This window comes from Drosophila simulans, chromosome X, assembly GCF_016746395.2.
Source record: "Drosophila simulans strain w501 chromosome X, Prin_Dsim_3.1, whole genome shotgun sequence".
Classification (NCBI taxonomy): domain Eukaryota; kingdom Metazoa; phylum Arthropoda; class Insecta; order Diptera; family Drosophilidae; genus Drosophila; species Drosophila simulans.
In genome coordinates this window covers 17,335,026-17,360,221 of record NC_052525.2, presented here as the reverse complement: position 1 = coordinate 17,360,221, position 25,196 = coordinate 17,335,026, and the positions used below count along the sequence as shown (strand labels likewise).

The following is a 25,196-nucleotide window of genomic DNA, read 5'->3' as shown; positions in this document are numbered from 1 at the left end:
GTCTGTGAGCGGAAATTATTTTCAAGTAAAGACATAAAGTTGATTTAAAGAAATATTTTTAAACAAAAAGTCCACCACGATTGGTTCAAGAGCTCGCTTAGTCAGGAGGCTGTATTAGCTAAGTTTATTTTGTACAACAACCACGTGGCATTGGTATCGATTAATTCAGATGCATATATATCGAGTGGCCTTTAGCACTGGCTTGCAGGGGTCTAAAGCGAATAATCCTCTTCGATAGACAAGATATTTTCAAAATATAAAACAATTCATATAATTTTAAAAGAAATGCTCTCTATTGCGTATTAAGAAATGCGAATGGCTCACTCATGTGCATAAACTGATTAATTGAGTGAAATAAACTGATTCCCCGAAAACACCGAATCGTAATCCATCGTCTACTATCGCAACCGATGCCCCGATAGTGGCTATCTACCACCACCGTTCCGCCCGATACACCGATACATCGATATCATCGCGAGTGGCTAACCCAGCTCTGAAAGGGAAGCAAGACACCTAAAAGCAGCAACAAAATGCGCAGCGCGGAAACACAGGCGGCGTGTTAAATAAAATAATAATATATAGTCGGTGCAGCTGGCCGTGTGTGGCCGCTGGAAAAACGGGAAAAGCGTTTACACAGTGCTTTTTATTTAGCATTTTCTCCGTTTCGCCCGTGTCTGTGTATGCGTGTGCTGCGTGCGTGAGTGTGCGTGTTTTTTTTTCCTCATTTGGTGTGTGCTTTTTTTTTGTACATTGCGGAGACGCGCTCTTTTTTGTGGCAGACGGGCGGAAAAGATGAAAAACCGCAGAGAGAGCGGTGAAAATTGATGGGAAAATGTATAAAGTTTGTTAATTGATCGTTTTCGAAATGAAAGCATAGAAAAAGGAGCATCAACGGCGGCAGCAGCAACAACAACAACGAGTAACGAAAAACGGCAAAATTTTTTTGTTTGCCTCGTATCGCATTTTCTCACTCTCTCTCTCTCCCGCTGCGTGTGTGTGTGAGTGTGTGTGTGCGCGTCACATATCGACGTCCCTCTCTTGCCACCGACAACAACAACAAATACAAAACGAAGGAAGGAAAGAAAAAGGGGAATAAAGTGAAACATGTTTTTCTGTGGCAACAGCAACAACATAAGCGGCAGCTGCAACTATCGGCAGCAACAACAACAGCAGTATCATAAAACATGTGTGGAATAATCGCAGCGAATTGAACAAAGCCCAAAGCCTGGAAATAAAGTAACCAAAAAAGAGAAACGTCGAAAATCAAATGTAAGTAAGCCTTTTTATGCTTCTGTTTTTTCTGTTTGGTTAGGTTGAAAAAAGAGAGAGCAGAAAGAGAGTCGAAACTCAAGCGTCCAGCAATATACAGCGTGCTGTTAGGCGTTAACAGCGTTGCTGTTATGCGCCCAGCAGGCAAACCAATTGGACTTGCCGGCATTTTAAAGTCCAATTGGCTTGTGGCCATTAGTTTATTAATTCGATGTTTTTTCAGTTAAATGAGGTTTTAGAGTATTTATTAAATATATTTCAATTTGAATTTGTCAGCTGGCAATTTGGTTCATTATATGAGACTGCAGTCTTACTAAATGTTCCTGTATTTATGCGCAAAATGCAGCTTTAGAAGGAATTTCTTACAATTTTTCAAAAGGTTCAAATTAGTTGGATTATACAAAAATTAGAATATCAATTCATCAAGTTCTAAGCTGGAGCAAACATTTAGTTGACTAGATATTTACGATTTATTTTATTGGTTCTGTTGCTTTGGTAATCACTTAATTAAATATGCTTGATGTGTTAATAAAGGACTTAAAAATTATAATTCAATTTATACGTATTCCTTGAATTCACTCTCTTTTATCGCTCGTTGCGCGCGCCCTCTCTCTCTCTCCTTCTCACTCTCTTCCGTTTCGAGTTTCAAGAAGCGACGCCAAAATAGCAATAAAAACAACAACGACGCAACAGAGCCGCAAAAGGTGGCAACCCTGCCTGCGCTGCACTTTTTACACCCAACCGCCCACAATTTTTCCGAAAAACGAATACAAAAGGGAAAAGGAGGAAAAATCCAAACAGCTGGCAGCATCGCATTGGCAGCTGTGATTTTTCCTTCGTTCTTCCGCTGGACAAGATGGGTTTTCCACACTGTCTCCTTCTCTATTCCCCCTCCCACTCTTCTTGTTCTCTTTGCGATCGTGTTTCGTTGCGTCTTGGCCTTGCACCCATTTTCCATTGTTATTGTTTATTTCGCAAGAATTACGACACTGTCGGGCGAATTTGTCGGTAAACAATTGTGTATTGAGGCAGCTACGGTGGTCACTTGATATGAGGAACATTTTTTGTATGTACATCGCTGACAATACATTCATGAAGGCATTTGTATGTGCAAGCTCTTTAGTTCGATCTATAAAGTGGGAAATAAAATAACAAGAAAACAAAGTTTGTACAACTCGCAGTTGGGTATTACCTAATATTTACGCTGAAATAGAAGTAATACCCTTAAACTGTTGAAAAAACTGGAAACTCTTATCCAAATAGAGAATATAATTCGCAGCGTTTAGAAAAACAGAATTGTAGACGTGGAAGGTATCAGTCAGTGGGGAGCGCATTTGTTAGTATGAGTGATCCCCGTACAGTGAATGCCCTTGATAGCGATCCAGTTCGTTCAGGACCATCTTCCGCCGCAGTCGCTGTTGCTGCCGTCGGCGCTGCCTGTAGAGATCCAGGAGAGCGTTGCAGGTGTTCCTGTCGAGTGAGTTACCACACGCATTGGGTGGGCGGTGAGGCGTTGTCTTGCACAGCAAAGCGGCGGAGGTGACTTTTTGCTTGGCCTCCACGGCGGCGGATGCAGCGCGACAGGCCGCCTCCCTCACCTGTTCGTACTCCGACTTGGCCTGCGCCACCTGGCGGGCCAGGCGGTCACCACGCGCCTTCGCCGCCGCCAGCATTAGATTCTTTTCTTCGATATCCACGTTCGCCTGGTCGATTAGGCCTTCCATTTCCGACAGAGTGCCACTCGTCTGTTGCACCAGGACCCTGAAAACATTAGGAAGCGAAGAAGCATTATGTGCGAGAAGATGCGATATTAAAAATCGATATGTTATCGCTGGGAAGTCTTTTGATATAACGATATAATTTTTCCGCTTTTTAATTGGGGTTATATATATATATATATATGAACAATATATTAAATATAATATTTATCAATTATACCTGAATGATTCGGCTTGAAGCTCCGCTGCTTTGACTACGGCAACGGCGGCCTCCACGTTCGACTCACTGATCTCCAGCGAGCAGCGCACCTGTCCGACCACCTCCTCGGCATCCCGGATCTCCCTAGCGTAGTTGTCCACCATGGCCTGCTTGCCCTCGAGCACGGCATCGGCAGCACGGGCGGCGGAGATGGCCTTTTCCGCCAGCTGCATCTTCGCCTGCCGCGATGCATCATGGGCGGCGGCCGCCTGTGCATCATTGGCTGCCTTGGCCACCTGGGCGGCATTCTGGGCAATGTGGGTGGCCTTCAGCCGCGAATTGAACATATCGCTGTCACAGGAGTCACAGTTGTCCCTATCTCTATTTTTATTCCTGTCTTTGTCCCGATCCCTGGCTGTATTTCTATCCCAATCGTGGCCTCGATCCCGATCGTCCATGTTTTCGGTGCATCCCAGATAAGGTAATGGCATCACTGTGACCGCCGAACTGCCATTCCCATCGCAGTTGAGGCCCTGGGTAGATACGTCATCGTTGATGTTGTCCAGATAGCTAGCCAGGGAGGCGTCGTGTCCGTTGTGGGGCAGGTCGAAGCTCATCGTGCGGACACTCATAATGCGGAGGATGATCAGGAGCAGGGTATATGGTGGAAATATATACATTTTGGATCAGGAATTTGAGGCAAGCGACTCAGGCTGCTGTTTTCAAAACTACTCGATATTTCATAGATTATATTCCAGGGTATTTAGCAATTCTTTACAGTTCACAAAACTGCTGGCTTTCTAGTATTTTCGTACGGTATCAGTTTAATTGATGATGGGAACCACTTGACTCTCCCGTCTAAAAGAGCTATAACGTATTTGTGAAACGGAAAAGCACTTGTTTATCCTTTAACGATTTTTTAATTGAGCTGAGTGGTTGCCCATACTTTTCCGCCAGCGCTTTTCCAGCTTTCCCACTTCCCATTGTCCTGCAGGATAAATGGCTGCCATGGCGATGGGTAATCAGCACCTCAGTTAGCAGCTTTCGCACCTTGCTCACCTTTCGCACCTTTCTCCCTTCGCCCAATGCAGTGTAAATGCGTATCAAGAATACTTCATTAGTGCCCAATTGCGGCGCAATTGCGACGCTGACGCAGTCAACTGGCTGGCTAACTAAGTAACTAACTAGTTACTAGCTGACTAACTACCTAGCTAGTTAGCTGACTAGCAAGCACGTGTGGCGAGCGGAGAAAGGGGAGAAAGCGGCGTGGGTGTGGGTGGGCTGGGAAAAGCCGCACTTTATCACAACAAACCAGATGCCAAGCACGTGCTGCCATTTGTTTTGGTTATTATTATTGTGATTCCAGTCTCTAATCAGTGCGGCCAAACAAATAAGTAAGCGGAAAACAGAAACCATGAATGCAGTTAACTGGCGGTGGGGAAAAACGCCACCTGGCGGAAGTAATATCAACAATTGCAACGATCTGTAGATACAGATACATAGATACTAGATACATAGATAGCGGTATAAAAGATATTTGCGTATTTTTCATTTGCACTGAATATGCTAATATTTATTTCGTGAGAGAATTCAAATTCTTCGTTGAAATTACGCATAAAAGTCAGGAAAAATATATTATCCGCATAATTAATTCAAGATTCAAGATGAGTTATCTGAAAGATGAAATTCCATAGATGCAGAGTATAAAAACGTTTTTCGGGTCCCATATTAAGTGAAATTCATGCCGGCCATTCAGTTCTTTGTCATAAATATATATATGTATGTACATACATATATGCATGGTATATAGTATCGTAATTGTAGTCTTCTTGTTCTTGTTCTTCCTGCATTCATTATCATTGTTGTTGCTGCTGACTGGTCACCAGTTTAGTGCAGTCTGCTTGCGAAACTGAAATTTTCAATGCCACTGTCAAAGCTGCGACGTCATCCGTCATCAATGAATGCGCAGTTTTCAATTACCATACAAAATACAAAACAGTCAGTACGACGGCTATACAGTGGCGGAAATGGCGAATGATACCGCCAGGTTCTCTATAAGAAAGTGTAAAAATGGCAGAACATAACTACGTTCCATTCAATTACCAGTCTGTGCATGGAAAATCATACACTTGTCTTCCCATGTGATCTTATGAGTATCGAAAATCATGAAAATATAGTATCGTTCGTTATCAGATATATGATATCTATGTACATACGTGTTGAATAGATTATAGGTCTTTAAAATACAAACCAAATGTTCATTTTATGTTCATTCTGATTTATGGAGAAGTAAATTTAATCATTGCCAACATCATTTATGTTTTATTACCACCTTATATCATAATATTGTGCATTTGATAAGTATATATTTAACGTGATCTTGAGAGATCACAAAAACAACTTCATGAAAGGTTCTTTTTTAATTGCCGCTTGTTGTCTTTTGTATTTTCGCTTGCCACTTGTTAGTGTTTATATTTTTTATTTGCACATTTTTGCGCTATTGCGTATTGAGCAAAAATCAACTTTATTAACTGACCTTGTGTGTGGCCATGTGCCCCAGTGTGTGTGCGTGTGTGTGTGTTTGTGGGAGCGAGATGGCAGCAAAGCTCTGCGACTGCGCCGCTCACTTCACTTTGGTTCATTTCAGTTCACTTCATTATTTCATTTCAGTTCATTTCGCTTCAGTTTCGGCAAAGGCAAAATCGGTCATTGAACTTTGAACCACCTCAAGCTAAACAAAAAAAGAAAAGTACAGAAAAATAAATAAGACAGCGAGGAAAAAAAATAAAACAGCAGCAAAAATAAATATAATAAACATAGCCAGCCAGCGGCGGCATTTACATTCTTCGCTCTTCTCTCCGCTCTTCTTCGCTTTCGATTCTTCTCTATCGCTCCTCGCCTCGTTCTACAACGCACTTGCTGCGGGGCGTGCGAGCGGGACGGGAATAGGGCTGCGGGGAGTGCAGAGAAAGAAAGCATAAATTCTTCGCCTTTCTTTGCACAATCGCACAATCTTCCATTGAAAAAGTGCTTTCAAAAGCGCAAAAACCGTTTTGATGTCGCTGATGTCCAATTGTTGTTGCTGCCACAGTAGTACTTCGCTATGCAAACCAAAATGAAAAATGCGCCCTAGAATTTGCAATTTCCTTGCATCATTTGCAGTTACAATATGAAAGATAGCTAATATCCACGCAATTGAACTTCAGATTTGAGACAAAACCAAGTGACTTTAGTTGGATTCACGTTATGGAAGCCGTGCCGTACTATTTCCTTGCCAAATTCCCTTAGCTCTTCTCGTTCTTGGCTAATCAGCGATACTAACGAATACAGAAGAAGCGGAAAACGCCTACAAGGTATTTTTAGTAGACACCTAGAAAATCTGGAGCACGCACATAGCCAAATAAGTTTGTGTATGTAGGCAAATGTGTGAGTACGCCGCCGTATTAATAACAAAACGTTTTCCTTCCTCTTATTTCATTCTTTCTCGGGCGTCGCCACATGTTGCACTTTTAATAAAATCGAGTTCACAAAAAAAAAAAAGGAAAGGAATGCATAAATAGAGGAAGACGCTGTTGCAGAAATATGATTTATTTCAATTATTAGTTTAGTAGCAGCATTTAATGTGCACGCAAATTGAATTAAACAAAACGAGTGCAAATGGAAAAAGTCACACGAACGATTTGGGTCACCACATGACGTGCTGTGCTCCCCTCTCCACCGCTCGCTCCTTCTTCTTCTTCTCATTCTGCGGTGGGTGGCTGTAGTGGGTGGGCGGCGGAGAAAGGCGAAAGCGAGAAGAAAGAGAGCGCGAGCGGCAGGGCAACCACACACACACATACACACATGTGTGCTACCACCACACGTACATTGGCGCAGTCCGACAGACAGACAGACAGCCAAGCCAAGCGATTCTGACGTCAAACGGCCGCCGCCGATCATAAAGTTGTATTTTTTATGCCCCCGCTACAGTGTCTACTCGCTAAGTTGGCCTGCTAATAGGGATTTGCGGTAAAACCCAGTTAAAGCTTCAATTTCTTGGCCTCTGCCTATTGATGTTTTGTTTTTTATAATAATCAAATATACAAAACTGGCAGTGCAACTTCAGTTGTGCAAATCTCTTAGATGAAATCGCTGATAACAATCGAAATCACTATTTGCGAATGATTACTGTAGTGTTAGGAATCTTAATGTGGAATTTTTAGTACTTTTCCCAGAAGTTGGGGGAGTAGACTTGTGATCCGATTGCGAAGATATTCGTAGACCACCCAGCCGCAGGACAGGGTTGCCAGCTGCACCGAAAGCCGAATTAGTTGGCCAACGTTTCGCGCAGTGCGCCTCACTTTTCTACTCTATTGTTTTGTCCGTTTGTGTGGGAGTGCGTGGGTGTGTGTCGTTATTGCAGCTATTTATTGCTGCTTTTTGCCGATTTCGTGTTGGCCCAGAAATAAACGATGAAGCATGCAAAAAAAAAAAAAAAAAAAACTGGCTGCTGCCGCCTGCGCTAAAAATAAACGCAATAGTAAATAAATAACGATCCCCGGACATCGGCGGTCGGACCGGACCGTCCGTCCGTCCGTTCGTCCACATTGCAGAAAAGTGTGAAAAGTCAAATGAACATGAACTGATAATGATAACGAGAAAGGCGTTCGATTGTCGATCGCTGATCGTCGATCACAGTTGACAACAACGGGTTAACACTCGTTAGCCACATGATCTGCAAAAGATCCGCATCCGCACTCTGCGAATCGCTTGCTTACTTTATTAGTCACAAAGTGCAGGCAGGAGTGACGCATTTGTTTCTTTCTTTTTTTTTTATAACCCCCTCCCCTCACCTTCCTTTTTTTTGTACTGATTCCGATTCTGATTCACACCAGGAGAATCATTCACGGGCTGCAGTTTTCCTGCTCTCTGTATCCCGTTTTGTGGCTTTTGTTGATTTGGGAACTGGTTTTCTTCTGTTTTGCCGGTAAAATGTGTGAATAATTTCTGCAGAAATGTATAAAAAAGCACAAATACGGTGGCGTTGGAATAACTTGCCCATGAATATTTGATATAATTCCGCTCATTTTATTGCATTCCATAAATGGTTTAATATAATAATAATTTGCATAGTTTTCCGCAAAATATTTGGCAAGTCATTGTTAGTGTTATTATTGCACTCTAATAACTTTCCTGTATAGCCTTCGTCACTAGAGTGCTAACCGCAGCTGTACAATTGTGCATTTATTTCGCTGTTGTTGTTTGTTATCCCTTTTTGCGCCGCGAGGCAGAGCCAGAAACTGAAGGAGGGGTGGCAACCCTGGTCGTCTGCTGGTCAATTCCATTTGCTTGGCAACAAAATCGCGAAATGCCGACAGAAGAGCAACTACAGCAACAACAAAGCAAGAAAAAGTAGCAGGCAGCGCACCTCTAAACGCTAATAAACGCCACTTTCACCGCAGCATAGACAACAACAGCAATTTGCGCGTGTGTGCTTTGTTTTGTTTAGCTAATTAAAATATTTGCTCACGTATATTGTGTGTTGTGTGGGGTTAATCGACATTTGTAATTAAAATGCACACCAAATTTTTCGCCTTGACAACAGAGTCGAAAACGAGTAATCGAAATCGAAATCGAACTTGAAACAGCTGTCACTCCGCGGTGCGTGTGTTTGTGTGTGCGAGTGCAATGTCAGAGGTGGGCGTGTGTGTGTGTGTATGTATTAGAGGCGGCGCCCCGGCAGAAGAAAAAAAAACAACGAAAAAAGCCAAGCCACACGTTGAACTTGCGCGCTCTCTCGCTCGCACACAGACGCATGCTTTTTGCGTCGCGTGTCGTTCGTTCACCTGCCAAAGAGAGACACAGAGCGAGAGAGAGTCGGGAGAGCGAGCTGGTTAACATCGCGTTAACAGAGGCAGAGAGAGCGCCAGATTGTTATTATTTATTATTTTTATTTGCGCCGTACGCTTCAAACCTTTTCCGGCTCCCCAATTCATCCATATATATATATTTGCATATATATACTTAACTATAAATAATTACAATTCAATTAGTTGATTAAACAAACGTCTTCTCATTTCATTGCAGCAACACAAACAACAACAACAGCAGCAGTATCAGTAGCAGCAGTACAGTTTTGTAAACAAAGCGTGGCGACAATTATTTACCATTATCAATTGCAAAAAGAAACAAACAAATTTAAAAGTGCTTGTGAAATGTTTATGCAAAATGTTGAGCATAGCGGAAGCCAAAAATTTCCATAAAACCAAAAGTACACTAACTTGAGAAAATCGATAGATTCTAGCTTACTAATCGATAAAGAGAAAACCAAAAAAAATAAAAAACAATCCATACAGCGCAGAAGAAAGACAGATCGCAAAAGTTTTTGCTTTCTTCTCAGATTTCCCCCGTGCGTTTGTGTGCGTGTGAGTTCGCATTCGCGCGTGTGTGTGTGTGTTTTGTTTTCATTAGAGCACACACACACGCCCCGTTGTGTGGGAGTGTGTGTAATTGCAATGTCGAGCGGTAAATAAACGGAAAGAGCAATAACAATAATAACAACAACAGCAGCAGCAGGAGAAACGTGTTTTTGTTTTGTTTGTTTCATAAATGTTTGACAATTACACTGTAAAAAAGAAAGAAAGTAATTCGTGACAAGTGCGCGGACAAACGGTAAAGCAAATTCGAAAAAAAGACTTGAAACTTGTGTTCATAATTTTAAACAAACAACAAAAAGTATTCGACCCATTTAAAAATATATACGAAAAAATATATATTAACCAATACCACATACATAAATCTATATTAACTGGTAATCACGAAAGGAAATTCAAACAAAAACAAATAATAAGCCAACAACAACGACGCAAAGGATAACGAAATGAATGCAAATTACGCAAAAAAAACTATTTAATTTATACAAAAAAAACTACAAATCACAAGCAACCAAAATCCGACACAAAAACACAATTTCAAACTATCCAAATCGCATGAACAAATAACGCAACATATATATATTCATCTATATAAATATATATAAGCAAGAGTATATATATGTCAAGTACATATAGCGTAATACATAGGAGCCAACAAACCAAGTAAAGATTCATTAATCAGCGCAAAACCAACAAACATCATCCCCATGTATAGATTAGAGGATACGAATAGCGGCGGCGTTATGGATAAGAATAAACAGAAACGTAAGTATTATCTACTGATCCTTCTCCCAAAAAAACTCAGGATCATATCGCTCGGACCGCTCCAGAAACTGCTAAATATTTAATCAACCTTTCACCACAGGAAACCCAGTTTATAACCACTTATTTTTGCAATCATTTTTGTAGTGTTAATTGAAGTTAGTTTTTATTGCCATATAGATAGATGGTATTTTGTGGCAATCGAAAATTGTAGTGCTAAATTGTACAAGCGGGGGGACTGACTATAAATCAAATAAAAGTCACCCATTTTGCAAATACACTTGACATTCCAAGATAAAAATGGTGTTAATGCCTCAGTAGTACAGCTGTAACGGTACTGCATTATTTACCTTTCGAATAAATCAGTTCAATATTACTGCTTTCGATTGCAGTCCAATCCACGCAAATGGGGCGTATCACCGATAATTATAATTAATATCAGGTTCTGGTGCAATTTCAAATAATGGCCAGATTTCGAACAGCTAATTTCGGCTGCCTTTCCCCACAATTTCCAGCATTTTCACCGCTTTTCCTGCTCAGGCGGGGAATGCAACAATGTCACTCCATTCATTCAGTAAATAATGTGTCAACTGTTTGCTTATCACTCAACCGTCACCGTCTGTATTTGTTCCAATCCGCACTGTTTTCAAAAAACCCGTAAGTCCATGCGGGACTTCCCCATTATTTGCCAAATATGTCGAGACTTTAGTATCCGATTAGCCGGCGCCATCTGTTCATAAAGTTGTCAAGTGGAGGGGCACTACTACCTTTCCACCGTCACCGTCACAGTCGCAGTCACGTCACGACGTGAGTCACCTGCTCCGGATGCAATTATCGATGGAGGTTGTTGTGTTGGTAGTGGTGGCTAGTGGCCCGATCCCCCTCGTTCCTGGCCCAAAATGCAAGTGGCCAAAAAGTCGGCGGGGAGCGAACGCAAAATGTCGTCAACTATTTTTATTTTCGGCCGAGAGACGCGACAGACAAACAACGAACATGAGAACTTTGGGGCAAAGATCCCACATTGCGAACGGAGGATCGGATCGGATCGGATCGGATGGGATGGGATGGGATCCCTATAAATAGAGGGGCTGGTGGCTATGCTCCTGCGAATCTTTCGAGGGGCCCCGAACGCATTAATCATTCAACTCTTCCATCGATTGGCAAGCGTTCAATTTGTTTATAAAAGCAAAATATTTTATAATTGCTTCGGCGAAATGGAAAACACAAATTAGCTTGGCGTGTAGACAGACATTTACATAACGCTAAAGAACACAAGTTTATAATTATTTCAAAATCGTTTGGCCATTACTTGGCATTTTAGTTTCGAAAACGATTTCCTATTTATATGGCTCATTCTGCAAGTGGCAGCCCAACCAGTTATACAGTTTTGTAACGCACTGCATTATGTACACACACTTTTTGCCTGGGGTTAATTACATTTTATTTTAATTTCACATTTCGTTTGCTTTGTTTTGATTTCCTTGACTTGCCGACGACGCAAAAGCCGAAACAAAGAAATGCATACTTACATATGCATGTATGTATGCATGTATATTTGTATCTCTGCGCGCACGAGACAAGTGCGAGCACTTTCCCACCCACAACCACCCAGCGTTCCCCCATTTCCCCCACATGCATTCGCTACATGTCATTATTGAAATGCCATTATCAACGAAAAGCGGAACTCCCTCTTTCAAAAAACACTTGTGATAGAAAACAAAAGGCCAGAAGTGCGCTTTTCACCAACAACAATGGGGAAAACACCTAGGAATACAGATTTATTCATTTGTGGTTAATCACAAGCAAGTACAAGTAACTCTGTGATCAATATTGTGAAACTGAAAGGAATACGATTATGCATCATAATAATTTACCCAACACTGTTTCAATCAGTTGAGCTTCTCCAACACCAGAGATGTGCAACTCCGAAACAAAAGTCGAAATGTATGGATTTGAGTTCCATCCCCAAGAGATTTTTGTATTTCCCATTCACTCAAATGCAACTGTGCAACACTGAACGAGTCTGGTGTAGTGTTAACATAGCGAATTCCGATGCCAGATCGCCGGGCATCCCCTACTTTAGCTTCATGATCATTACCACACCGAGATCGTGATGATCGCTGCAATCTCGCTATCGCCGCTCGGCTTCGTTCGTGTGTTCGGCATAAGTGCAGCAAAAAAGTGCAAAAACACAGAACACAAAACAACAGAAAACACGGTTCCGTATAAATAAAACAGACGACAACAACGACGAGTGACAAACTTTGGGGACTGAACTGGGGGAACAAAAAACCGAGGCAGTTTGCGCTGAATTTTCACACGACGCAGACCGCGCTTCATACAGCCAGATCCAAATGGATCTTAAATTACTTAAATAAACTAAATAAAAACGGGGAAAAATAAACGCAATAAGCATATCATTTTGATTGATAAAAGGAAGCGGGTAGTGCGAAGTGCGTTCGCGTTCGCGATTGCGAGTGATATGTCGACGGCCCTGGTTTATTGGCAGTCAATGAATGGCGGCGATCCGATGGACAAGGCCACCGCGGATTGGGCGCCATTCGTGGTTGGTGCAGCAGCTGGTGGCAGCTTCAGTAGCACCACCATAACCAGCAGCAGCTTGAACCACCATCCGCACAACGGCCACCACAATCACCATCATCCGCCTCATTACATCAATTATTTGGCGCAAATTGGCTGCCAGCATCGTGTCAGAAATTGGCCAACAAATGGCAATCAGGATCAGGCGGATGACGACGACGCTGGCCATCAGATCATCTCTAAATTCCTGCCCAAAAGTGCCTGGGACACGGTGCTGTTGGATGTGGATCGGGATGTAGATGGAGATAGAGATCGGGTCGATGGAAATGTGCTGATGGTTCAGGGATCATCATCATCATCATCGAGAAGGGAGGCGGAACAGGCACTCTATTATACTAGTAAGCTCATTGGATGAAACAAAGAAGTTGGCCTAGAAACATTTGTTGGGTGTCAGTGACAACTTCTTAGTCAACGAATAGAAAGGAAAAGTATCTTACGTTTAAAGATCTTTGCTCTGATCGCGTTTATCTCGTCACCTGTTTTTTGGATATGGGAAATGTGGTGTTGGAATATCAAATATCTCGGACTATCATCGAAAACACAGCTGCTGCCTCTTACAGGTTTTTCTTTCTTGTTTATAACGTTGGGTCTATTTTTGTTGCACAAGCCACCAGCCAACAGGCGAAGAGCAACAAAACAAACAGAGTGAGCATGTGAAATGGTCATAGGAACTTGGGAAATAGAATCTACAAGCGGCAGAATTATGTATCTGCGCCTGCATATTGTGTAATAATTTCAGTTCAGTTCCGTCTGGTTCTAAAATTAAGGTAGAGCTTCTTTTTACTTACCTCTGCTGCACAGGAAAAAATAAAGCTGAATAAATGATTGAATTAGTTTTTTTTAATGGCAGCATCATGAGCTTACTATCTTAAACTCACATGTACTACTAATTCAAGTCTTAAATACTCAACTACTAATTTTAGAACGAATTTTGCATCTTGAGTTAAAAAAAGAATGGATGACTCTGGGCTATATCACATTTTAAATGGGAATTGGCAGTGTTTTTCCTGCGTTGTGTGTCCACACTTTTCGCCCTTCCCTTTGCTTTTTTGCTTTTATTATCGTTTTGGCAACTCTCGACGCTGACGTAGTCAGGTGTGCGAGAAAACAGGTGCATTTTGCAGAGGAGCGGTGTCCGAGCGATCCGGTCAATGAACCAGCACAAAACGGCGCACAACGAAGGTGGCAAGCAAATACAGCGCAATAATTATATACACACATATATTTGTATAATTCCCGCCGATATCTGATAGCATCTCTGATCTCTTTCTCTCTCTCTCTCTCTTTCCCCTCATCTCTTTCGCTCCAGTGTCCGCTTATGGGTCCAGCGGGGGCAGCGTCGACGCAGCGCAGGGCAGCGGAAGCGGGGGCGGAAGACAGCGCCACGCCCCCCTCTACGGGCGATTCGTCGACGCAGAGGATCTGCCTGCCACGCACCGGGATGTCATGCACCATGTGAGTACAGCATTATCCTTATCTTCAATCCAAAACATGCATTTACAAACAAAGGACGCGCAGAAGTAGTGCAATTCTTCGGACACTAGAAATTGTAGAAATGCTATTTTGTTTAGAAATATTCCACAAATATTTTGAGAGAGCCGTGTAAAAGTTAACTTCACTTCGTTGAATGTGAACTTACTTTTTCCCATGCTCCACTTAAATTAAAACTTGCAATTAGAAAGGTTTATGGCGCATTTGAGAAAGCCGCGCCCTCAGAAGAACAAAGAATGGTGTTTTTCAGGACTGGTTTTGCCTTTCTCAATGCGGCCATTAAGATTACGTATTTATGTTAATAACGAAGTTTAGCAAGCACATTAATAATGTTTTTAGAAATTAAAGAGATTGTTTTCAAAATGTAAATGTCTGGTGTTTACGATTTGATCTGTGCACTTAGCTGGGCATCACTGTACTTCTGGCAACACTTTATCGAACAGTTTGAGTAATACGTTCTCCATTTCATTCCACAGCACTCTAGTCCCTCGTCTTCGTCGGAGGTGCGCGCCATGCAGGCCCGGATTCCCAACCACTTTCGGGAGCCCGCCTCGGGACCTTTGCGCAAGCTGAGTGTCGATCTGATAAAGACCTACAAGCACATCAACGAGGTGAGTGTGTCCCATAACTGGCGGTTAATCTACAAGCAAATCATATGAGAACCATTTGATAATTGGATATTTGATCATGAAATCCGATGTTTATCGAGGCAAAATGGGCTTGGATCATGTTTACCAGGGTCTCGTGTTGTTACAATGCATATAACTTTTCAGTTTCCATTTGCATTAGTAAATAGTGATTCTATTGATCGTATAGTTTGGCAAAATTCCATATCATTTCAAATATTATATTCTATCTAGTTTATGTAACTGTCTACCTTATCAATTACTATTACGATACAGCAGGAACCTAATGAGCGTGCAATCAAATTGATGGTGTTCTTGTGCTCTGCAAAACTACGAAGGAACCTTGGCATCCATCCATCCCGATTTCTTCTTTTTTATTTACGCTCATATGACGATCGGAATTTCGTCGGGGGCTTTTCTCGCCTTGTGGCTTTCTTTTTTCGGCTGTCTGACTATCTGCTGACAGCGGATATTTGTGGCGTTGAGCTGGGCTAAAGATACGTTTGTCCTTGACCCGTTCGTGGGGTCAATTCCCCCAACAGCGTCACCGTTCCCCCGCAGCCAGCCATTTGCAGTTGGCGTCGATTGACGTCGTCTGCCGCCTCGGTTGACAACAGCCGAAAAAAAATAAAAGGAGCATAAATGCTACACGCAACTGTCTCGGTTCTCCTGCCAAGTTCCCAAATTTCTCAACGAGAACGTCCCCCGAATAACTAATACTTGTTTCTTGATGGCCTCTCATGGAAACTGTCAAATGACGCTATGACAAAATGCCGCCGACCTAAATCGGTGATTATGCGCCTTGAGTGGGTGGGGCGAATGTCGCATGCCTCATAAAAATGTTAATATTTCACGCAGTTTGAGTTCTTACGAGTTGCACGCAACTTTTCCCCCAAAAAAAAACCTTCACTTTCTGGCAACTGTAAGGAAACTGTACCAGTAGTTATTAATATTTTCTTCTCTAAAGCATACTTAATTGTAATCAATTTAAAGGCTGTAATCAAATTAAAACCGGCATCTTAGCTTATTCTTAACGAGTCAAACATACTGATATCGCTAAATGAGAGTACTGCAGTTGGGCGATTTGACAGCTAGCAATGTTGCAAGTATTTGAATTTGACAGGTGCTCTCGAGCAGTTGGAGTGCTTTTGACAGAAGTTACAGTAACATTTGCAGTTGGCAGTTTGTGCCGTTGGAGATGCCGTAATATTGCAAATGCCTTTTCGCTGCCGCTTTGTATGCTACAGTTTTCGATTTCGAGAGAGTGGGGCTCTCTTCCTCTGACTCTGTCTCCTGTATCCTCTCGCAACATGGTGCTATCTCACTTGCACCACCGCCAACTTGCCGCGTTAGCAACAACTTTTTTCACCAAGCTGCAGCCTTTTTTCCCCCGTGAAAGAGAAGCCGTGGTGGGGAAAAAGAGAGTGCGAAAGAGTGAGTCGAAAAAGGGAGAGAGAATTTTCTCTTCATTTTTTTTTTTTTTTTAGCTTGGCGTCGCCCTCTTTCGGCATTTTTTTTATTTGCCGGTCTTGGCTCTCATTTTCGCGATTTTCCCATCTTCCCACTTTGTGTTTACATTTGTCGTTGATGAAGTGGAAGTAACGGGATTACTTGCAACTGGCCAATAGAATCCAATTATATTTAACACTTCTATTTTTGGAGATTGTAATATTTTTCTATTACTTCATATGCATTATGTACATATAATGGGTTAGAAAACTGTTATAAATCACACAGAAATGCTATCGATTGAAATTGATCCGACTTTTTTAAGTGTAGTAACGCATTCTCCTGGCAGTGGCGTGTTGTTGCCCTTTAGGCCACTCTACTTGCCGCCAGGTGGCGAACATGATCATAACATTACAACAAAAGCTTGAAATGTGTTTTTGTAGAATAAAAATTGATTTTTTGTTGCATATAAATATTAACATCTTGTATTTAATTTATAATATATATGATAATATTCATTTACTTAATTTCAGGTTTACTATGCGAAAAAGAAACGTCGTGCCCAGCAGACGCAAGGAGACGACGACTCATCTAACAAAAAGGAGCGAAAACTTTATAACGACGGCTACGACGACGATAATCACGACTATATAATCAAGAATGGCGAAAAGTTTTTGGATCGCTACGAGATCGACTCTCTGATCGGTGAGTGGGGATCTTAAATATATCGGTCGAAATTTCACTTATTTACTAATTAATTTTGTTTTCTAAATTTCCGCAGGCAAAGGCAGTTTTGGCCAGGTGGTGAAGGCTTACGACCACGAGGAGCAGTGCCACGTGGCGATCAAGATAATTAAGAATAAGAAACCGTTCCTAAACCAGGCACAGATCGAGGTCAAGTTGCTCGAGATGATGAATCGGGCGGATGCCGAAAACAAATACTACATCGGTATGTGTATCTACATATATACCTTTACGAAAGTACAAAGCATATTTAATCCATTGAAATCATTTTGATCCGCAGTTAAGCTCAAGCGGCACTTCATGTGGCGCAACCACCTGTGCCTGGTGTTCGAGCTGCTCTCATACAACCTGTACGACCTGCTGCGGAACACCAACTTCCGGGGCGTTTCGCTGAACCTCACGCGCAAGTTCGCCCAGCAGCTGTGCACCGCACTGCTCTTCCTCAGCACCCCCGAACTGAACATAATTCACTGTGATTTGAAGCCCGAGAACATCCTGCTGTGCAACCCGAAGCGCTCGGCGATCAAGATCGTTGACTTTGGCAGCTCCTGCCAGTTGGGACAGCGGGTAAATGATGGCGTAGAGTTGGAGTCCTTGAAATATGCATTAGAAACTAAACAATGTACTCCTTGAATCCCCACAGATCTACCACTACATCCAGTCGCGCTTCTACCGCTCGCCGGAGGTGCTGCTTGGCATCCAGTATGACCTGGCCATCGACATGTGGTCACTGGGCTGCATCTTAGTCGAGATGCACACCGGCGAGCCGCTCTTCTCCGGCTGCAACGAGGTGGACCAGATGAACAAGATCGTCGAGGTGCTGGGCATGCCGCCCAAGTATCTGCTCGACCAGGCGCACAAGACCCGCAAGTTCTTCGACAAGATCGTCGCCGATGGCTCCTATGTTCTGAAGAAGAATCAGAACGGCAGGAAGTACAAGCCACCAGGATCCCGCAAGCTTCACGACATCCTCGGAGTGGAAACAGGCGGTCCAGGCGGCAGGCGTCTCGATGAGCCGGGCCACTCTGTCTCAGACTATCTGAAGTTCAAGGATCTGATCCTGCGCATGCTCGACTTTGACCCCAAGACACGGGTCACGCCCTACTATGCCCTGCAGCACAACTTCTTCAAGCGCACGGCAGACGAGGCAACCAACACGAGCGGCGCGGGCGCCACAGCGAACGCAGGAGCCGGTGGCTCCGGTTCCAGCGGAGCAGGAGGCTCCAGCGGCGGAGGCGTCGGCGGCGGCCTCGGAACGAGCAACAGCAGTAGCGGTGCGGTCTCCTCATCCAGTGCAGCGGCTCCAACGGCGGCGACAGCAGCGGCCACGGCCGCAGGATCGTCCGGTTCGGGTTCAAGTGTCGGCGGGGGATCCTCCGCAGCGCAGCAACAGCAGGCGATGCCGCTGCCATTGCCGCTTCCCTTGCCGTTGCCACCACTCGCGGGTCCTGGCGGTGCGTCAGATGGCCAATGTCACGGTGAGTTGTAGTTGCTTCTAAGGCATGCAAATTAGGGGAGTACTCTGCAGGTTATTGATGAAGTCTGTGGTCGGAGTTTGGCATCAATAATAGAACATAGGTTATTAAATACAAAACAAATATTAAAATCAAAAACATTTTTGTTTATAAAAAATCAAAATCTATGATAGTTTCATTAACTAATTATAATTTTTCTATGATTATAAAATATAAAATTAGTATTTTCTAAATTGTCGCACTAAAATACTTCCTAATCGAACTTGCATTGAATTACAGTTCTAGTTCTAGTAATTAACTCCAAGAAAAAGATGTTGATGCCATGTTCTATTGCCGCAGATTGCATTAATAATCCCTGGCCTTTAAAATCGATACCATTAAGTTTTGTAGCTCCTCCTGTCCCACAGAATTTTGTGTTCGTTAATTATGAATTTGATTTTTTGGGAGCTGCTTTGAAGCAAAAGCTCCCAGTTATGTGTTGTAGTTCGTAGCGAGTGGGTACTGTATTTATGCAGGATCCAAGTCTTCAGTTGCTGAATTTCGTGTGTGTTTTATGTGTGTGTGTCATCGATAAGCATTTATAATTTAGTTTTTAGCTTTGGACAAATTTGTAATTGAATATATTGTTTATATTAGGCAATTATGATTATGATTTCTATACGCTACTTTATAATTACCATTTTGTTGCACTAGTCACCCTTAACTATAAGAAGTGTTTCGTTTTATTTTTAGTTCGGCGCATAGTGCGAATTTAATTTGTTGTACGAAACTCAAATTTGTGATGAGTAGCAAGCAAGAATGCAAGCAATGATGATTGGTGGTCCCTCATATAAAGATAAATTCCTTTCTTTTTCTATTCGAACACCTCGCTCGATCACTCGAATACAAATATGTGTCAAATAAAACCCATGCAAATTCAATTGATGCCAGCAGACGATCGCCGATGACCGGCAACAACGGCAGCCACATCTGCAGCAGCAACATCGACTGCGGCGGCAAATTCGAGGATGCCACAACAGTAAGCAGCGACATGCAGCATGCGGCATGCAACCGAGCAACCGTGCAACTGTGCTGCTATGCAACGTGCAACGAGCAACTTTAGGAGCAGCTGCAACATGGTCGTGTTATCCATTATCTAATAGCTACTGCGTTTTGTAAATACTCATGTATCTCTTTCACATTAAAACACACACCATCTGTCTATCTCTTTCCACGCCTCTGTATCTCTCTCTTTCTCGAACGCCACTTAAAAAAAAAAACAAGAAATGCATTTGTTTGTTTTCCTATCAGAAGTAATGTGGCGCCTTCACAACTGATTCCAATAAACCGAGAATTTTTTTTTTAGAACTTAATATGTAATTTGTATCGTGCTCACGCATTTTAAGCGCTCGGATGAAAAACAATCGTGTGTTAAGTGTTTAACGTTTTTTTGTCAACTTAATACCGCAAAAATGTCTAAAGAGTAATTACCTAAGTCTAAGCTATTAGTGTCATAGAACCGTACGAAGAGTTTGCGAATACATAAGAATAATAATAAGAGGAATCCTTAACGACTTTCTTAATGACTGCCATACATATATACATACATCTAATATACATACATATATGCATAAGTACAGGTATATACAAGTTAAACGACACTGAGAGAAACAGTGAACAGCAGGGGATCTCGTTGCAAATTAAAATTTGTTTTAAAAAAATATATCATTTCAAATCTCGAGTGCTTGTAAACATTTTCAGCAGTAGCAACTTTTCTTGTTAACTTTTAAAATCATCTGTTAAAGGTGATTAAGGTTTCAGTTTTACTAACCTTTTCTAGCATAAAAAAGAAAACACTAGACAGTTTCTTAAATTCATTTACCATTAATTCACTACCATTTCAATTGGATAATTATAGAAACACGAATCATCAGTGCTCTTCCTTTAATCCAAATTCATAGTTTCCGTAGTCGAAATAGGCAACCCTGCTGTTTAATCTTCGAAAAAATATTTAAGCGCGAAAAACGAAAATTTGTAAGAGCGATAATGGATCTCAGTGAAATATGCGAAATACGAAACACAAATCATAGTTTGTAAAAAGTATAAATCCAAAACGAAAATCGTAGACATGTAAAAACGAAACAAATTTCACAAGCAAAAAAGTGGTTAGGAAAGGAATCTGTTTAGTAACCAAAGTACATACACAAAAGTCAAGTAATGAGATGTGAACTTAATGGAAAACCCCAGTTTGTAACATAGACGTAAATAGTTTTTTTTTTTTATCCCCTAATTATAACCGTTACTCGCTTGATTCGTTAAAAATTTATGTAGCAGATAGAAAAGCGTTTTAACTCTATAACGTATATCAATTCTTTATTGGGATCCATGTCCGCCTGTCTGTGTCTGTCCGTATCAGTATTAACGTCGAGATCTTCAGAGACATCGACGTAGTGCAACTTTTAAAAAGATTTTGTTTTATTCGATTATTTTATTCGATTTAATTTTATTTGCCTTTCCAAAACATTTTGATCGCGCAAAACTGTCATGCACACTTTAGAAATTTTTCCATTTAATTTTTTTTACGCGATTTCTACCGATATTTCAGAAAAATGTATAAATGTCCACTAGCTGATGTAACGGGTATCTGATAGTCGGGGAACTCGACTATAGCATTCTCCTTTGTTTTAAACCTTTAATTGCCGTCGGATAATGTGTGGTAAAAGCAAATAATAATAGTTTTCTCAATTCTTTCAAAGGAATATACGTTTTTATAATTTATGACATTATAAATATAGATAACCTAACGAAATGAAACCCTGATTTAAAACATTAATGAATGCCGTAATTTCTGAACCGAACGTACATAAATTAGTACTCTATAAATAGCGTAACGCATTATATTTGCTTTTACGACCCTTTTTGTGTGTGGTAAAACACTTCTTGGCATTAAAGGGATAACGTAACTGTGGCTTTCTCGCTCTCTTTCTCAAACTTTTGGGAATTACAGGGATTTCGTGTAACGAAACCTCAGCGAAGAAGGAGAGCGAGCAAGCAAGCGATAGCCGCTTTCTTTTGTGATAAAAACAACCGCAAAAAATAATTAACCCTATGAAGCCATAGCATTGCCGCAATCTTCAAAAAGTTCGGTCCTTGTTACAAATACAAAAAGCAAAAATGAAAAAAAAAAACAGGCAAAAATGTTAAGCAACAAAGCTAATAGAAACAAAACACACTTTCAGAAATAAAACTGCGGTTAATATTTAAATATATGCAAAACAGTTTTAATTGTAACGATTGATAAGCGATACCCGATAAACAAATGGCGATAAGTATCGATAGAGCGTCTAATATGCTAAATACGAGTTGAAAACCAAACACAAATCATAGTTTGTAAAAAGTATAAAGTCGTAGGCATGTAAAAATAGCAGAAAAAATTGGTAAATGAATAAATGAATGCGTTTAGTAAACCACAAGAAGTGAATAAGAAAACAAATGAAACCGTATAGCAAGCATAACAAATTAAATCAGTACGTACTAAAGAGAAGAACTTTAGCATTTAATAAATTAACATACATACATCTATATATAACACTTACGAGTAATTATGCGGAAAAACTCAATTACTTTTATTAGACCCAGACGAAAACGCAGACAGACAAACGGATACGAAATACATATAAAAGTAAAAAGTAAATATTTATTAAAATTAGAGGTTAGCCCCGATAAAATGATCCATGATCTATGAATTTAACAGCAACCGGAGAGACACTTAACAAAACTTGTGTAAAATACTAAAACCCGAAAAGCGAGTGTTATAGGTCGAGTAAGTTTAAAAGTCACCATACATACACACATACCCAGCAAAACACTGAAGATGGCGAAGTATTCAATAAGAGCGATAACTGCAACGATAACGATAACCAATTGTTATTTGGGCAGAGTTGCGTTTTGGAAAGAAAGCGGAAATGAAAGCAAAAAGAAAGTGCAATAGCGGTAAAGACAGACGGAAAAGCGGGGAGACCATAATGCATTTTTTTTACGAAACAGTATTGCAATGATATGAAAAATATGAAATTTGAATTCAACCCAAATTAAAAAAAAAACAAAAGAGAACACAAAAAGCACTCACACACATACACAGAAAACCGACAGACCGACACACATATGGACATGCAACATGTGTGGCATTTATATAATATAAACATACAACAGCTGATGGTTTAAGTTGAATAAGTACGAGATAATTTATTAACGATTAATGAAACCGAAACGAAAACTTTACCAAAACCAAACCAGAAAAGGAATTCATACAAAAAACTAAAGCAAACCAAAGCAAAAGATAAAAATTACAAAAAAAAGTGAAAAAAAATCTTCAATAAAAACTTATGATATAATCAACAAAAAAAAAAGCATGGGTTAGAAATCTTTAATGTTTGCTGGGCTCAAAGGACCAATTAACTTGAATTCACGGAAAATACTAAGTGCTTTTTTTTAAAGCACTGTTTAAGGAGCTTTAATTATTTAATGAAATAACATATTATTGACAAATATCGGACAGTTTCGAGTTGAGTTGAAAGACCAAAATGCTTAGTATTTTCCGAGGATGGCCAAGTTGTCCCTGGGTTTTTCTAAGAAAGGACAACCGCAGCATATGAAACCCATTTAAAGCCAAACATCTATTTGTTTTTCAGGCCTGCTTATGCATTCGGCGGCGGCCAACGCGATGAACAACTTCTCCGCTCTGAGCCTGCAGTCCAACGCCCATCCGCCGCCATCGCTGGCCAATAGCCACCACAGCACCAACAGTCTGGGCAGCCTGAATCACATCAGTCCCGGCAGCTCCGGCTGCCACAACAACAACAGCAGCAGCAGCAACAACAACACACGCCACAGTCGTCTGTACGGCAGCAACATGGTGAACATGGTGGGCCACCACAACAGCAGCAGCAACAACCACAACAGCATCAGCTATCCGCACGCCATGGAATGTGATCCGCCGCAGATGCCGCCACCGCCGCCAAACGGACACGGCAGGATGCGAGTGCCGGCGATAATGCAGCTTCAACCGAACAGCTTTGCGCCCAATTCGGTGCCCTATTACGGCAACATGTCCTCGTCGTCGGTGGCTGCGGCGGCGGCAGCGGCAGCAGCTGCTGCCTCGCACCTAATGATGACCGATTCGAGTGTGATTAGCGCCTCTGCGGCGGGCGGTGGCCAGGGTGGCGGCAATCCCGGCCAGAATCCGGTTACGCCGTCAGCTGCCGCCTTTCTCTTCCCATCTCAGCCCGCCGGAACGCTCTATGGCACGGCGCTCGGTTCGCTGAGCGACCTGCCACTGCCGATGCCACTGCCCATGTCCGTGCCCCTGCCACTGCCGCCCTCGTCGTCGTCGTCCGTCTCCTCAGGATCAGCAGCGGTTGGATCCGGAGGAGTGGGCGTGGGTGTGGGAGTCGGCGTGGTTGGCCAAAGGCGGCACATAACCGGACCCGCCGCGCAGGTGAGCATCTCTCAAAGTGTCGGCAGTGGCAGCAGCGGCTCGGCCACCGGTGCCAGCAGCAGCGATGCCTCCTCGTCGTCGCCCATGGTGGGCGTTTGTGTTCAACAGAATCCTGTAGTTATACATTAGCATAAACTGGAAGCAAGCAGAGAACGTTTGATGCTCGCTTAAAACACTACTTTTCACGCCTATTGCCGCTCTCTGCTGCTATTTATTGCACCGCCACCAACGCCTCCACCCGCCCACAAACCAAGGAACCACAAATTCACCAACGCAGCAGCACCATAGGTGGTGGTCGGTAATCGGGAGTCTTGTCCACACGTTTTTCCAATTTTACATACCATGTACGATTTTTGACGAATAATTGTTAATATTTTCATCTGCGCTTTTGTAAGATCTTAATTGAAGCCAATTTCTGTTCTATGTAGACAATTTTAAAGTAAATTCTTTTAATTAGCGATTGCAAAGTGACTTCGATTGGTTAAATAGCGAAGATCATTTTGTTTTGTTTAAGTGGTAATAGCACTTTCAGCTTTTCCTGAAGAGAAGAAGATCTTGTGGGACAAGACGCCCGATGAAGATCACTGCAACACAGACACATGCCCAAAATAAAAATACATTAACATTAACTAGCTGAAATTGACCCTCAGGTCCCACGAAACACACGAAAACTCACTCACCTGCGGTTCTTACTGATTAGTCACTTCGAGCTCTCACCGCCGCGCCCACAGCACCGGCCACGCCCCCCTTCGCGCGGGATTGGGGCGGGGATGCCGTGTGGGCGCCTTGATGGATTCGGCAGAGTTTATTTTTTTACACGCTAGAACCTATTTTTTTTTTTGGTCTAATTATAATGTTTAACTTTATGCAGTAACCGTAACGACATATTTTTACTTTATATAAACGAATCAAAATTAAACTTTATTTAATTGTTAATTTAAATTATGTAATTTTATTCGACGAGAAATCGCTA

At 41.9% G+C, this 25,196-nt stretch overlaps 2 protein-coding genes across 7 annotated transcripts; one reads left to right on the top strand and one right to left on the bottom strand.

The window, feature by feature from the left end:
• The first annotated feature begins 417 nt into the window (after window positions 1–417).
• LOC6726309 (serine/threonine-protein kinase minibrain) lies at window positions 418–25,165 on the top strand. Of its 6 annotated transcripts, none has more exons than XM_002107234.4 (9): window positions 418–1,269; window positions 9,253–10,364; window positions 14,272–14,417; window positions 14,930–15,064; window positions 17,062–17,233; window positions 17,310–17,477; window positions 17,553–17,839; window positions 17,916–18,750; window positions 23,418–25,165. In XM_002107234.4, exons 2-9 carry the CDS (start codon window positions 10,307–10,309, stop codon window positions 24,350–24,352), a joined length of 2,736 nt encoding a protein of 911 aa, XP_002107270.1. In that variant the 5' UTR covers window positions 418–1,269; window positions 9,253–10,306; the 3' UTR covers window positions 24,353–25,165. The 6 variants fall into 6 exon arrangements, with proteins under 6 accessions (XP_002107270.1, XP_016039852.1, XP_016039853.1 ...); XM_016172408.3 differs by lacking the exon at window positions 23,418–25,165 and adding an exon at window positions 19,480–22,862 and having other exon boundaries at window positions 419–1,269; XM_016172409.3 differs by lacking the exons at window positions 418–1,269; window positions 9,253–10,364 and adding an exon at window positions 12,617–13,300.
• Window positions 2,139–3,880, bottom strand: LOC6726310. The gene is made up of 3 exons (XM_002107235.4): window positions 3,208–3,880; window positions 2,462–3,030; window positions 2,139–2,398 (listed from the first exon to the last, which is right to left on the bottom strand). The coding sequence occupies exons 1-2, from the start codon at window positions 3,864–3,866 to the stop codon at window positions 2,607–2,609; spliced, it is 1,083 nt and encodes a 360-aa protein (XP_002107271.1). The 5' UTR covers window positions 3,867–3,880; the 3' UTR covers window positions 2,139–2,398; window positions 2,462–2,606.
• Window positions 25,166–25,196: the final 31 nt, after the last annotated feature.

Excerpts from the sequence above, each read along its gene's own strand:
- LOC6726310 (XM_002107235.4), bottom strand. The coding sequence starts at position 3,866 with ATGTATATATTTCCACCATATACCCTGCTCCTGATCATCCTCCGCATT. Across the intron at positions 3,031-3,207 it reads CTTCAAGCCGAATCATTCAG|GGTCCTGGTGCAACAGACGA; the intron begins GTATAATTGATA and ends TAATGTTTTCAG.
- LOC6726309 (XM_016172409.3), top strand. The coding sequence starts at position 12,844 with ATGTCGACGGCCCTGGTTTATTGGCAGTCAATGAATGGCGGCGATCCG. Across the intron at positions 14,418-14,929 it reads ACCGGGATGTCATGCACCAT|CACTCTAGTCCCTCGTCTTC; the intron begins GTGAGTACAGCA and ends TTCATTCCACAG. Across the intron at positions 17,478-17,552 it reads CGAAAACAAATACTACATCG|TTAAGCTCAAGCGGCACTTC; the intron begins GTATGTGTATCT and ends TTTGATCCGCAG.